Source organism: Eschrichtius robustus, chromosome 12, assembly GCF_028021215.1.
Source record: "Eschrichtius robustus isolate mEscRob2 chromosome 12, mEscRob2.pri, whole genome shotgun sequence".
Taxonomy (NCBI): Eukaryota; Metazoa; Chordata; class Mammalia; order Artiodactyla; family Eschrichtiidae; genus Eschrichtius; species Eschrichtius robustus.
The window spans coordinates 98,470,346-98,484,707 of record NC_090835.1 but is presented as its reverse complement, the minus strand read 5'-3'; the positions used below and the strand labels follow the sequence as shown (position 1 = coordinate 98,484,707).

The following is a 14,362-nucleotide window of genomic DNA, read 5'->3' as shown; positions in this document are numbered from 1 at the left end:
CCCAACTCAGGGCTGTCCCCTCAAACTTGGGGTACTCCCCATCCGCCCGCTTCTCTGCCCAGGATGCGACAGGCTGGGGTGGGCCCATGGGCTGCAGACAAGCACAGCTTTTATTTCATTACGCGTCTCCCTGTCCCCGAAAGGGAACTGAAAGGCAGGGCTCTGAGAGTTGATTTAAAAAAAAAAAAACAAAAACCAAAAAACTCCCCAGTGTCGTGACCTCTGCCCTATAAACTTCAGGATTTGGATGACCGAAAATGGAGGCGGTAGGTGGAGCAGGAGCCCTGAGCTAGTCAAGACCTAGATCTGTAGCCAGAGGGCAGGGGAGAGCCCAGAAGTAGAGCTGGCCTCAGGAAATCCCAAAGGCGAACATCTGAATGTATGTCCCCCATCCTTGCCAATAGAATACAAATTAGAGGTAATTGTTCACATTACAGTCACAATGGGAAATTTGAAACAGCTAGTTTTCTGAGTACATTCAAGACATAATTGAGTTTTTAAAAAACGGATTCAGCTGCAACAGCTCAGGGCATACAGTCCGTTGCAGGTCTGAGTTCTAACTGCAACTCTTGCACCAACTAGCCCTGGGACCTGAGACAAGTCATTTCACGTCTCTGGGCCTCCCTCTCCCCATCTGAGAGCTCTGAAGATGCAGGATGGGACTTAGAGTCAGAAAACTGGGATTTTAGTCCTGGCTCTACCACTAAGATGCGGTGTGACCTTGGTCATCACTTAACCTCTTGGGGATGTAAAAATAAAGGAACTGAATATATTGGGCTCTGAAGTCCCTCCAGATGCAACTGGCTTTACTTTCTCCCCAGGGTACCCTTATCAACGCTGAATTCCTCCCCCGCCCCAAACCCACCAGAATAAAAGTGATGCAATCAGAAACCTACTTTGTGACCACAGGTCGTATTCAACAGCTGCGGCTATGAGACAAGATGAAGAGTTAAGAAAGTCTAAAGGTACGAATGCAACGCACAGCTAAAATCTGAGGCACAAACAAATGAACTGTCAAAGTCCCACTCCCTGAGAAAAGACATTTTCCTATGTTATATACTCAGTGAGAGCAAAACCCAAGGCCACCCATAATAATTGGCCAACGTTCTGAAAATCCCCAACTCTGTGGCTTGCTGCATCGCTTATAATCAGAATCAACTTAGGAAGTTGATTTGAAAAGAAGCTGAGTGATATTTCCATTTTGGAAGAGGAAGAAAAATCGACTCCTTCTATTTGCAGCTCTACAAGGAACCTTCTGGCAGAACATCAAACGTGGCATCCTGCTGCACAGGCAGGTGTCGACAGCAGCAGAGGGGCGCCCCACGCAGGTCACATTGAACTCTAATCACTGTTGCTCCACAGACCCCGACAGGGTTCGACAAGAAGTGCTTTCCTGCCCGGCAGGAATTGCAGAGGCTCAAACCTTCCTTCGTGGGAGGCAACGTGGTTTGGAGGAGAAGAAAGGTTTGCATTCAGGTGACCCCACTTCTGCTTAATAGTTTTGTGACACTGGGCAAGTTACTCTTCCTCTCAGCCTCAATTTTCTCATGTGTAAAATGGGACTGACAAAACCCAATACTACAGGGTTGTTTTTATGGATTAAGTGAGATAACGTACTTAAAATACCCTGCACACAGTAGATGATCAAGAAACGTGGGAGCGCAGAGAGTACTGGCATGGCTCTCTGAGGATGGAGAAAGGGTCTGGGAGAAGTTCACCTTGAGCTGGAGTCGGCCAAGCTGCCCTTAGAGTCCCGAGGTATCTGCTGCCTGGTGGGCTAAAGAGGATCTGTGGTCCCCTGCCACTCCTCTCCATCGGGGGGAGAAGTCGTAGGGGAGCTGACAGTGGTCACGAACTCTCTCTCCGGGAGAAAACTCAGAGAATCCAACCCTTCCAAATAAGCCCAGAGCATTCCCAAACACTTGTGGTTACCTTGACTTATACCCCCTCTCAGAATTTGGAATTTGGAACATTCTGCAGAGGCTGCCAGTGGCATGAGCCCTAATGTTCAGCATCAGAAGCCCCCTCACAATGACGGGAACAAATCAGGCAAGTGGGGACTAAATGTGATGACCCTAAAATGGAGCCTCCATTACTCTGGGTCCTTGAAACACATTAAACAAGGCAGAGAGGGCTGGGTTACTCCAGAGACTTCATCTGAGCTCAAACACAGCTGGTGGTACCCAGTCCCCTGAGGGGACTATTAGGGGTGCTGGGCTGGGACAAAGTCCTTCCATAGAATGCTGTTGAAAGCTTGAGATTTCAGCTTTATATTGTGACTCCTAATCAAGTCTTTGCAAGTGATAGGACTGGGGCCCAAGGAGCACTAAAGAACCATTTACTGTAGTTTTTACACTCAGAAAATGAACTATGTCTTTTCTTCCACCTGTTCCTGCATCTACCTACTACATGCATTTCAGTAGAAAGAATTTAAGAACACTTACTAAAATATTTTTCATGCTTCTTTTTAAGAATGTATATTCTTTCCATATACCCCAGCCTCAAATGAGAATTTTTGTTTTAGACACTAAATATTTATCACGGAGCTCAGTGATCTTTGGGGGGAAAGAAGTAAATATTTATCACGGAGCTCAGTGATCTTTGGGTGGAAAGAAGTCCCAAGTATTTTAAGTACAAAAACAAAACTGAAAGCCCAGGAACAGCCCTACTTAGATTATAAATGACTTAGAAAAATGAGACTCATAGAGTCACTAGTTTCCTTTCTCTGCATCCTTGATCACAGCCTTTTGGGGCCAACTAGAAAAAGAAAATATTCTTTCCACTCAGTTTCCACAAAAGCTATTTATCCAGAGGGGAATTCAGGAGAATCTGAACCAAAACAGTCCACGGCATGGCCCTCTGCTCAAATTCTTACTGGGAGACTTCCATTCTACCAAATCTCTCGTTTTGAACCGGTAGCTAGGAAAGCGGGCAGGCTGATTCTGTTAACGGAGCAGGGACCAATCGTACGATGGAGAGTTTTAGCTCACTAACCTCCCCACGTTGTAGTAAGGGACCAGGAAGCAGGGTAATTCTTTCTAGGGAGGCTATCCCTACCCCTCCGTGCTAGAAAATACCACATTCCCGTGGTGTTTGGACACGGCCACGCAGTACCCACGGGCAGGCTGGGATTCATGGTGTATTGGCCCTGGGAGGAGGAAGGAGGGAGCAACTGATCGCACGGTTCATTTTGGGACTTTGCCCACTCAGAGCCTGGGGTTCACTCTCAGCCCCTTAAATTCCCTTCCAGTTCCACTGCGGGGCCATCTGAAAAGATGTCTAAATGTCACTTGTGTGCCAAAGACAACGGCTGGATTTCTGTGACTGTGAACAAACGCTGTGTACATTTACAAGTAACAGTCTCCACAGCCAAGCTCGACAAATGTCCTATGTGGGGTGAAGGATTAAGAAAAGATAACAAGAGGATAATTCCCCATTTTCAAAATATATTTGACTTGGGCTTTCTTTCAAGACTAGGTCTGAATTTTTAAGAGCGATTTTAGTGACAATGGTGGTAGTGAGCATTTATAAACGTGTGTGTGTGTGTGTGTGTGTGTCTGGTTGTTCCCTTCTGGCGTTGCCTGCTCCAAGCCTGCAGTTTGCCATCTCCAGTAAAAGCCCTCCCTGTAAGTAGAGGATGACAAGACAAGAGAGACAGGAGATCAAGAGGAAGAAGATGTTTTTCCCTACATTAGCCTTCTGCAGCCTACGGGAACCATACACCTCAGAGGGCTCTCAAACCCCATTTAGAAACACTGAAAATTATGTGCCTTGCTGTCCTTTTGTTTAATACCTATTCAAAATTTTTCATTTTTTGATGCGTGAAAGCAAAGGTCCAAGCTAAGGAAAAGAGCCTTGACTTTTTTTTTTTTTTTTTTTTTTCAAGGGGAGAGGATTATATCTGAGTGGACCTGAAGGCTTCCCTTTTAAAATCCACAAAGCTGGGGACTCTCCTAAGAGCCCTTCCCCAGCTTGCTAGGAGAGATGGGTCCAGGGCTGGCTCACTTTCCCTTCTGCTGGGAATTGCCACTGTGACCCTGGGGCGCAAGGCTGCCCCCGGGTCCTGGAGGATAGCACAGGAGCCTGTGGTCAGACCCACACCTCCTTCCCCCTGTCTCCTCGGCCCCGTGAAAGGACAACCTCAACGCTCCAGTACCGAATCTCTCCTTACAGGCAATTCCACTCCACCGGAAATGGGCTTTTAATTGCTGACAAATCCGAAGGGATATTTTCTTCTCTGCCTCATCTGCTTCAGTGCAGGCTGTGCCCCTGCTCTCTCCTTTTGGCTCAAGGGAACCCGATTCTCTGCTTGCTGTTCCTGGCCCTCCCTTACCCTACCTCAGGCCAGGAAAAGGGCACTGAGCCAGTTAGGAAGACACTCCCTCCCTCGGGCTTCCTGGGAGGAAGACCAATCCATCCAGAAAGCTGTACACTTTGCTACCAAGTACTTTTTCCTTCAGACACTTGAAGTGGCTTCCTGGAATCTGAACTTTCTCTTTAGCCACTGGCCCCCCACCCCTCACACACACCTGCAGGCTTGCGTGGGCACGTGAAGATGTGCCGTCTCCCGCCAACCGAGCTCGCCACTGGAAACGGGGCTCAGAGCACGCAGGAGAATCTGGCTTGCCAAGGAGGCCAAGGTGTGGGGGGCAATGGATGAGGGGCGGAGGCCGTTAACCCCTCCCGGCTTCTCACAGTAAAGGGCAGCAGAGGCGGCTGACCGCCTACGTCTCAGCCGACGCCAGCAGGGACGACCTCAGGGACCGCGGGTCACCGTGCCAACAGTCTCGTTCGGGGCCCCTCACCCGGACAGGGGCTCAGCCTCCCAGATGCCATTTTCTCACCCTGCCTTTCCACGTCCCCGCCCCTACACTCCTCGAGGCCACCTCTCCCCCAGCCTTTCCCCCTCTCTGGGCCCCAGGCGGGAGCCCTAGGTCGCGCTGGGACCCCAGTCCGGGCTAACAGTACAGGGACATCCGGCTCCGGCGCATGGCCTCGCTGATCAGGTAGGCGGGGCTCAGCTCGGGCTCCTCCGTCATCACCGCTATGTTCTGCCACTCGCCCGTCTGGCTGGACCGCTTGATGGTGTCCACCACGCACAGGGCGTACAGGCAGTCGTCGAAGGTGGCGGCCATGGTGAGCGGTCGCCCGTCCCACGTGCGCCGGTCGTCCTGGTCCTGGAAGGCCTGGCGCACGGCCTGCATCATCTTGATGGTGCCGCGCAGGTAGGGCGAGGGGATGTCGCTGAAGGCCTTCTCGGGCAGCAGGGAGTTGCTGACGGGCGTGGCGTCCTGCACCAGCAGCTCCCGCGCCGGGGCGCTGTTGCGCTGCCCGTACAGGTCGGTGCCCACCGCCAGCAGGCGCCCGGCTGAGCCCACCACGGTCACGTCCTGCTTGAACTCGCCGGGCACGTTGAAGTTGAGGGTGACGGTGCAGCACACGCCGCCCTCCAGCACCATCTGGAAGGTGCAGAAGTCGTCGCTGGTGATCTGGCGGATGCCCTTGATGTGGTCGGTCTGCTTCACGAAGGTCTTGAGCAGCCCGTGGACCTTGACAGCCTTCTGGCCGGTGAGGAAGGTGAGCAGGTCGATGATGTAGGTGCCCACCGAGTGCAGGCCGCCGCCGCCCATCAGGTCGTCGCAGCTCCAGTTGTACTTCTTGCCCAGCAGGCTGCCGCCGTGCACCTGCACCTCGCACACCAGCAGCTCGCCCACGTAGCCCTCCTCGATGAGCTGCTTCATGCGCACGAAGGCCGGCAGGAAGCGCAGCACGTTGCCCATGATGCTCATGAGCTTGGGGTAGTAGTGGGCGGCCGACATCATGCGGAAGGCGTCCAGCGGCGTGGCCGTGCGGTCGCAGATGACGTTCTTGCCGATGCCTGCGGGCGGGAGGACAAACAGCACGTCAGGGCGCTGGCGCCGAGCGGGCGACAGGGGGCGCTGTGGCCCCCAAATCGTAAGTTATGGACCGGGAACCAGACCCGACCAGCTACCCTTACTACACTTTTAAAACACCTTACAACACCTTTTACTTATACAAAAATAACATATTCTATACATTTCAGTGTTACTTTAAATATTTAAGTCGAATTACTTTAGTCTTAAACCATCACACTGATTTAAATATTAAGATTTATTTTCATACATTTAAATAGGATATATTTTAGAAATTTTAAAAATGTTTGCCAATATAATATCAAATGCTTCATTTAATATTTATATGAATCTATAACATTTTATATACAAATATATTTTACTTGGAAAGTTAAAATATTGAAATACAAAATGTAAGTTCTATTAAAGCATACAATATCACGTTCTACATATATGTTATTAAAAGTTATCTTACATGTGAAATGTTTTATATGTTTTATTTGTAAAATATAATTTTTATTAAAAATATCATATGTAGAGAAGAGAACAGTGTCTTTATCTGGACAGAACCTGAACACATAAGCTGAAATCACGGCAACACGAGGCTGATTAAGGAAGAGGAAGAATTTCTTAACCATATACTTCAAAAGTCTAAGCTTTTAGCTCTCTCTCCCACAACCAGCAAGCTTGTTTACTGCAAGCTTGTTTATTGCTTGCAATAATCAAGCAAGAAAACACCAAGGATTATGTTTTGAGTGTTTTCTTGCTTGTTTATTTTGCATTATGGATTAGAGCTGGCTGTGCTCACAGATGTGTTCGTTTAATGTTTTCCTGTTCCTTACGGGAAGAGCGGATAGTCCTTATATCTGAGGGATGGGCAGTGACTCGACCCTCATCTGTCTCACAGCCTGGGAGGGTGGGGACGTCGGTGCCTTTGGCAATGGAGCTGAGGCCAAATAAGAATTAAGCTTATGCAATGACTCTACTGAGTGCCTAAGTTATAGGTAGGCGGGAGCCCTTTAGGAAACCAAGTGGTTCTGGGTCAGGAGAAAACCAAAGATCCAAGGATAGGAGAGTGACAGGGAATAAGAAAAGGATTTATTCCAAGATCAAGCCAAGAGTCAGGGAAGAAAAACGACTCAGCTGAACCTGGAGAAACAGCCAGTTGGAACTCAAAAAAATAAAGTAATAATTTTTTAAAAAGTATACCGATTTGTTAGCAAGCCAGATTCAAGGATGCCAGATTGGGGAGCTTCGGAGTCAAGGCACATGCCTGCCTATGAGTTCTCTGCTGTCCGGTCATGTTCTGCATGTAGACCCTCCTATGGAGAGCTGAACACTCCAGCCACAGACGAGGGACATGCCACAAGGGGGATGGGGTGACGAGACACGCACCCATCCCAGTTGTCCTGACCACAGGCACCAGACTTGACAAAATCCATGAACACTCCCAGCAAGCCCAGCTAAGAGGGTCCCGTGGAAGTCCTACAACTGTGGGCGTCTGTCCAGTGGAGATGCCTGGGCAAGGCCACAGGCACGTGGTGCTCTCATTTTCCCATCGGAAGAGCTCGCCGAGCAATAGAAGTGGCCACAACAGACTGGAGAAAATAAATACAATCGATGGCTATCAGTTTCCAGGTGCACATCGAATTCCAGCCCCGAGTGAAAGGCCTGGAGCCACGCAATGACCCCATCTCCTGGCTCCCTCCACATTGGCAGAGCTGGGCTGGCTTTCCTGACGACCCTGAATGAACAGTAAGAAGCTTCTTCACCTCTGAGTAACCAGGTGAGGACTGAGGCTCTGGAAGAGGGGTGAGGAAACACTGGTTTGTGTTACCAAAAGTGCCGCGCACCTGTGTGACATCATGTTCTGATAATATGGTCCTATTAGCATTAGGCTCACGTAACACGGGATCATGCTGGCAGGAGCAGATTTCTATGTAAACAGATGGGTAGGTCACTGCAGGTACAGGTGACAAATGTTGCCAAAATCTGCCTCACACCTGTTGGGTATAGGCTGTGGCCTCTCCTATACCCTATCTCAGGGTCCACAAAACCAAGACCCCTGATGGCCATCTTCTGAGTACACGCTATTGTCATATTAACGACGCATGAAAAAACAAGTTTATCTTGTTTTTTCTATTCTAAGAACTATCAGATAAAACAGTAAAAGAAAAAATAAATTGAGAAAAATAATTCACTCCCCTCCACATACCCAAAGCAATCATCGCATGGGTAATTCTTTGAAGCTCTGTAGATGAAAAGATACTGGTGAAAGCTATAGACTCCCTTTCCAGAAAAAATGCAGGCCCGCCTCCCCCAGGATTCTGAGATACAGGCATCTCTTCCTTTGGGCTATTTAAGTATGTTGTGGTCCCACACTAGACAGCAGCTTCCTCAAGGATTAAGGCTGGGCCTTCTGCTTTCTTAAGTCTCCTCTCTGCCCACAGTCCTCTGCACCGTCCACACTTTACAGACGGGTCTGGGCAACGTCTTAACACACAACATCTTCAAAAGTCAAAAGAGACTTCTAGGAATCTATCAAAAAGAAATCCTCTAAAATGTAAGCACAGCTTCTCGCCCAAAGATGCCGTCACTGCGTGACTTATTAAAGCAAAAAGCTAAGAACAATGCAAATGCCCAATAGAAGAATGGGTAAGTAGGCTGTAATACGTCCATATAATGGAGTATTGTGCAGCCATTGAAAATGATGTTTATAAAGACTTTTTAATGGCAAGCAAGATGATTATGAGGTCATGTTAAGTGAAAAGGGCTCTATTCATAGACATCCTATGATCTCAACTCTCTCTTAAAAGGACAAAAGAAAACACCTGGAAGGGAATACCTCAAACTGTTTACAGTGATTAATTGATTAGGAGAATTAAGACTGATTTTTATTTTCTTCACTACCTTTTTCCATATTTTATGAGTTTTAACTTTTACAGTCAGAAAAACATTTGTTTTTCTTTTTTAGGTCCAAAGGAGACACGAAGACTTAACATGATGGCAGAAGGGCCCTCCAAAGCCACGGGCGGGCAGGCAGGTTCCAGAGCTCACGGACCTGCCCCAGTTCCTGTGCCCAGGGAGCCGATGAAAGCCCCTCTGACCCTGAACTTGTGATGCTTCCAAGGCTCAGGTCTTCCTGTTCCAATTCCACAGGACTTCTTCATGATTCTGGTGAAGGCTACGGACTCTCTTCAGAAGATCAATTCACACGTATACATAAAACTTTACCCACACATCCCCAGCTTGTGCATGGCCCCCTGGGGTTCTGCAGAACAGGCAACTCCATTGTAAGTTGTAAGATAACTCCTAGAAGCCCATATAACATATTGTTAAAAATAAGATAATGCTTCCAGCTTCAAAGGAACCCAAAATGCAGAGCTAGCAGACTGCTCACAGATTTATAAAGCAGAGTTTGTTTTCTCTGTTTTACGCAATCTTCCCTCAACCCTACCTCTTGGTAGGGCTTCTGCAAAGCCCTCTCTGGGACCATCCCCCAACCACCAAGATCCTTAGGTTCTCTTGGCCTGCTTTTCCCCACCAAAATCTGCCCTTCCAAAATGCCCAGAACCTGAAACTCCAATGTTCTTAGTGGTTTAACAAGAATCAAGGGCTTAGGCTAAAGAATACCATTCTAATTGTGGACTTTCAGTCATCAGATACTGTGTGTGTGTGCGTGTGCGTGTGCGTGTGTGTGTGTTGGTGCATCAGCGTGGCACAGAGCATTCCCCTCACCCCTAAAATCACATGCCATATAAAGGGAGCTTGTGTTGTCTGCGCAGAGGGGTGACACAGCCCACAATGCGGGTGTGTCAGATGCCACTGAATATATGTGGGGATTTTTCCCGAAGAAAGCAGACAGATCCCTGCCTTCCAAATCGCCCCTGTCAGCCTGGGCTTTGGGTCTGGTTCTCCAGAAATATCATAGGTCTTTGGTGTCTTCATGATTTTCATATGTCTTAGCACCATGCCTTTCTTGCCACCTCCAGAGAAAGTGCTGGAATGGGCTCTTCAGAGAAAAGCCCTCTCCATTTTGTGCTGGAAAGGAAATAATAAGTAGCGGCATCCTCCCCAAGCCCATGGCTCTGACATTCCTTTGCTATGAAGGTAAGTCGATTCTCCCAAGGAGACAGGAACTGAAGAGCTCAGGGAGAGGCAGAGCCCGCCCTCAAAGCAGCCATGGCTGATCCCTAACAGGAAAATTACCACCCTGGTCTCTGCGCTGCAAACCCTAAGAGGACAGCCTACGCCCTGTCACTCCTGGGTGTACAACTTTGCCAAAAGTACAGCAGTGCCATCTCCGCTGCCCTGCATCCACACGTCTCTCAGACAGACACACACACACACACACATTCCCTTTAAGTTGGGGGTTCATATCATCTTGTGGCAAGATGTGTCTTCCTTCTAAGGCAAGAGATCCAAAACTTTAGAGAAAATCGTGCGGCAGAGAATCAAGCAAAGGGACTTGAAACATACGGACCTGACTGCACTCCAAATCCACAGGCAGAGCGAAATGGACCGGGGGAAAATCCCGAGTGCCCGAGGAAAAGCTGGAGGCTCTGCCAAACCCCAAACATTTCCCGAGCAGCTGGAGAGTGTCAGCAAAGCCCACTGGCTCTCACAGCGATGCAGAAGAACAGCGGGAGCTTTCTTGGTTCTCTGGGCTATGGCAGCCGGTGGCCACCCTACTGCTCCCTCCGGGGACACCACTGCCCCCACGCTCAGCTGGCTCCACCCAGGGGCCTGTGGCTGCACCAGAAGTGGCCGTCTTGGGACCTTGCTGCATTTGTCAAGGGGGTACAACGTGACTCTGGTGGGTGGCAGAGGCCATGTGGAGACTGGTCTGCGTGTCCTGGGGAGTCTTCCTAACCCACCTCCATGCACACCGTCTGCCCGTTTGCGTGAGGACAAGGAACTTAAGTTGGGTCTTTGGGGAGCCTTTGGGCTGGAACCAACTTACTTTATCAAGACAAGAACCCCTTGTCAGCAAATAAAGTGAGGGCTCTCTGTCCGTAGGATGGTGGGATTAATGCCTTCTCACCCATGTCACGGAGCTGAAGTTGGGGAGAAAATGAGATCATGGGAAATTTCTGGAAGGTGAAAGTGCCGTGTGCAAGGCAGTATGCCTGTTCTTTGTCAGGAGTTTTTTGTTTTTTGGTTTTTTTGTTTTTTTTCTTTAAAGTATTTGTTTATTTATTTATTTATGGCTGTGTTGGGTCTTCGTTTCTGTGCGAGGGCTTTCTCTAGTTGCGGCAAGTGGGGGCCACTCTTCATCGCGGTGCGCGGGCCTCTCACTATCGCGGCCTCTCTCGTTGCGGAGCACAGGCTCCAGATGCGCAGGCTCAGTAGCTGTGGCTCACGGGCCTAGTTGCTCCGTGGCATGTGGGATCTTCCCAGACCAGGGCTCGAACTCGTGTCCCCTGCATTGGCAGGCAGATTCTTAACCACTGCGCCACCAGGGAAGCCCTGTCAGGAGTTTTTACATGAAATCATTTCAGAAGGAGTTTTACTGCCCTCCTGAGATCCCTCATAGGGAGATGGAGAATTTGCTTCCTCCAGAGCCTGCTGAGTGTGTGCTCTCTGAGTCCAGATATCCACGGCCCTTGGAGGACTCAGTGCCACAGGGAAGGAGTTTCCGACCAACAGACCCCAAAGTCGCCTTCAGGCAGCTGTGCCCCTCACGCCCTCCAAGCCCAGGGTCTCCAAGCTGTGGCTGAGAACCCACCCATCTCTCTTTCCAGAGACCGGAGCTTTTACGAGGGCTGATACTCCATCCCAGGGACCCCAGGAGCAGGGCAAGGGGCTTCCCACTGACACCTCCGGGGAAAGACACATGCTCTCTGCTGTCCCAAAGAGCTGCTGTCCTCTCCTGCCCTTGATCAGGTAGGTGGTACCTGGAAAATAGGGATGCCACCCAGCCACCCAGAGTCATTCTTTAGCATAATCAGCCTGGAACTTCAAAGCATCCCCCCCCTGCCAGCACAATTCCAATTACACACTCCCTCATCTAATCGACAGTGGCGATCTGTGAGGCCGATGCTACTTTCCCACCAGTTCTTCCCGATCATTCCACTTGTGCTGACAGCCCCTTATCTTCTGAAAGCCAGAACGGATGCTGGCCCTGGAGGCTGGCTTGCGTTGTCCCGGCAGGTTGGCCGAGCCCCACAAGAAGTCCCATCAGATACAGCTTCCTAGTTCCCCACCCCCCCCAACCCCATTCACCCAAGGCAGAGAGGGCTCTCCCTGCATTTCAAGCAGGGAACTCATTATCTTCCTTTATATTCCATTCCTGCAACATTTCTGTGCTAGGCACTGGGACCCAAAAAATGAGTAAGAAAGATGAAAAGGAGCTCACAGTTTAGTAGAAGAAACCAACCAGGAAATGAGTGATTATGGGATCTAATAGATATAGGATCTAATAGAAGGATAAACAATGAGAGTGCAAAGGAGGGGCTGCCCAACTGACTTGGGCGTGGTAGGGAGCTCTGCTGCAGAGGTGACATTTGGGCAGGGTTCTGAAGCATGTGTAAGAGTTCACCTCTTCATTCAGAAGCTTTGGGTCCCATTTAGAAAATGGTCTAAAACGAGGGTGTTTTTAAAAAATTCCTTTATTTGAAATGCAATTTGAATTTTAAAAGATTTGCACTGTCAAAAAAATAAAATAAAACAAGGGTGTTTAACCTGGGTCTGAGAAACCACTAAAATTGGACTATTTAAAAAAAATTGTGTGAAACCTGATGTTCATTTTCTGAGGAAGATCATTAGAGTCTTAAAAGTGTCTCTAATTCAAAGGAAATCAAGCAGAACTACAGTTGAGAGTGAAGAAAAAACATTTTAAAGGCCAAGATAGATCTCTGGTTTCAACAGAACTAAGTATCTGAACAGACAGGGCTGTTTGTAATCGTTCCTTCTCTGCTCCCGGAGACATGGGACATGTGGTCAGTTTCACCCCCTCACTGCAACACTCCACTAAGTCCAGCTCAGTCCCTTCCTTCCTTTCTTCCCATCCCACCCCTGTTATCTCCTTCCCCTGCTCCCTGCCCCCCGGCCCCAACACACACACACGTGTTTTCTTTCAGGTGAGAAAAGCATCAGCAGAAATGACCTGTCTAAGCCCTGCTCTCTGCCCTCTGGCCCTTCTTCCATATAAGTTGGGAGGAGAGCCCCTTTGGAGAGATTGAATCCCTCATCTTCAATCCCCAGGACAGTTCCTGACAAACAACTTCGTGACTCACAGCCCTAATCTGATGTGTTCACTATAATCCTGACATAATTTAAAATAGCAATCACCACCACTCGAGGAGCACCGACTCTGTGCCAGAAGAGGCTGCATATTTTACATTCCCTTCCATTTTTGTGTGTGTACACAACCCCCCAAGGCAGGTACTAACCCTGTCCCCATCTCACAGACACGGAAACCGAGCCTCTGAGAGGGGAAGCTATTTGCCCATGGCGCCTCAAAACTCAATGACCAGGACAGCTGGGATTTGAACCCAGACACATGCTCCCATTCTGGCCAGCCCCACACGTCAATGCACACATGTGCAATGCCCACGGCACCACAAGAGGGCTCCCAGGAGGTGGTGTAACGGGCTGGGGTGAGCACCAGAAACTGGGGCAGTGGTGGGCGGGTGTGCCCAACGCTCAGCTAAATGACCACCTGCAGTCCCACAGCAACTTCTAATTTCAAACCTGAGATGGAAATGGGTCACTGTGACCCATATTCAGCTCCTTTTGTCAAGGATGCCCTCTGTGGGCTCTGAAAGAGGGGGACAGCCAAAGAAAGGAAGTCAGCACGGCTCACATGGACAGGACTTGATCTTGAACTGATTGAGATGTTCAAGTGCTTTTCTGTATACAACCCGCCCTTAAAGGCCAGCCCCCATCCCACCAACCCTTTTTATGGACTTTCCTCCACTACTTGGGCCTGTCATCAGAGCCCTCCTTTTTGCACAGGAATCCCTGTCAGTAGCTAGATTTTCTCAGATGGTTTCATGTATAGTAGTATCATCTAATCATTGAGCCTGTAACACCCATAACAGGGACGGCACTCCTGAAACACTTTTCACTTGCGGTTTCCTTATTGGTCGATCACACACATCTCCCCCGCTATGGCTCATACAGGTTGAGGTTGAGGATATAATGTTGGGAAGTTTCTAACCAGCTCCTTCCAGCCTAGGCATCCCCAGGAGAGAAAAGAAAAGCTCGCCACTTCTAGCACAGGGAAACCAAGAGGAGAGGTTTAGAAACAGCAGTGGGTATGTGGGAGTCAGCTTCCCAACCTCCCTGCCTAGAGGTGGCCCATACAGAGCCAAGTGTTGAGCAGGGCAGGGAGGTGGTGAGAGGGCCCCTTGGAGGACAGAGGTCTGGGGTTGGATGCAGTGGCTGCAATGATCAGGACTGGGGACAGAGGACCATCAGTCCCTCTATGTTGGTCCCAAATAGCCAAATGACACCTACCGCACCTTAGTGGTCTTTATTCTGGG

The 14,362-nt window shown here is 49.3% G+C and overlaps 1 protein-coding gene across 2 annotated transcripts in view; it reads right to left on the bottom strand.

Annotated features, from left to right (window-relative positions):
• Positions 1–178: 178 nt before the first annotated feature.
• Positions 179–14,362, bottom strand: part of GFOD1 (Gfo/Idh/MocA-like oxidoreductase domain containing 1) — a 106,121-nt gene continuing 91,937 nt past the window's right edge. For both annotated transcript variants that reach the window (XM_068558147.1, XM_068558148.1), the window contains exon 2: positions 179–5,878. In XM_068558147.1, the coding sequence (XP_068414248.1) occupies positions 4,959–5,878 (920 nt within the window). In that variant the 3' untranslated portion in view covers positions 179–4,958. The remainder of the gene's footprint in view (positions 5,879–14,362) is intronic.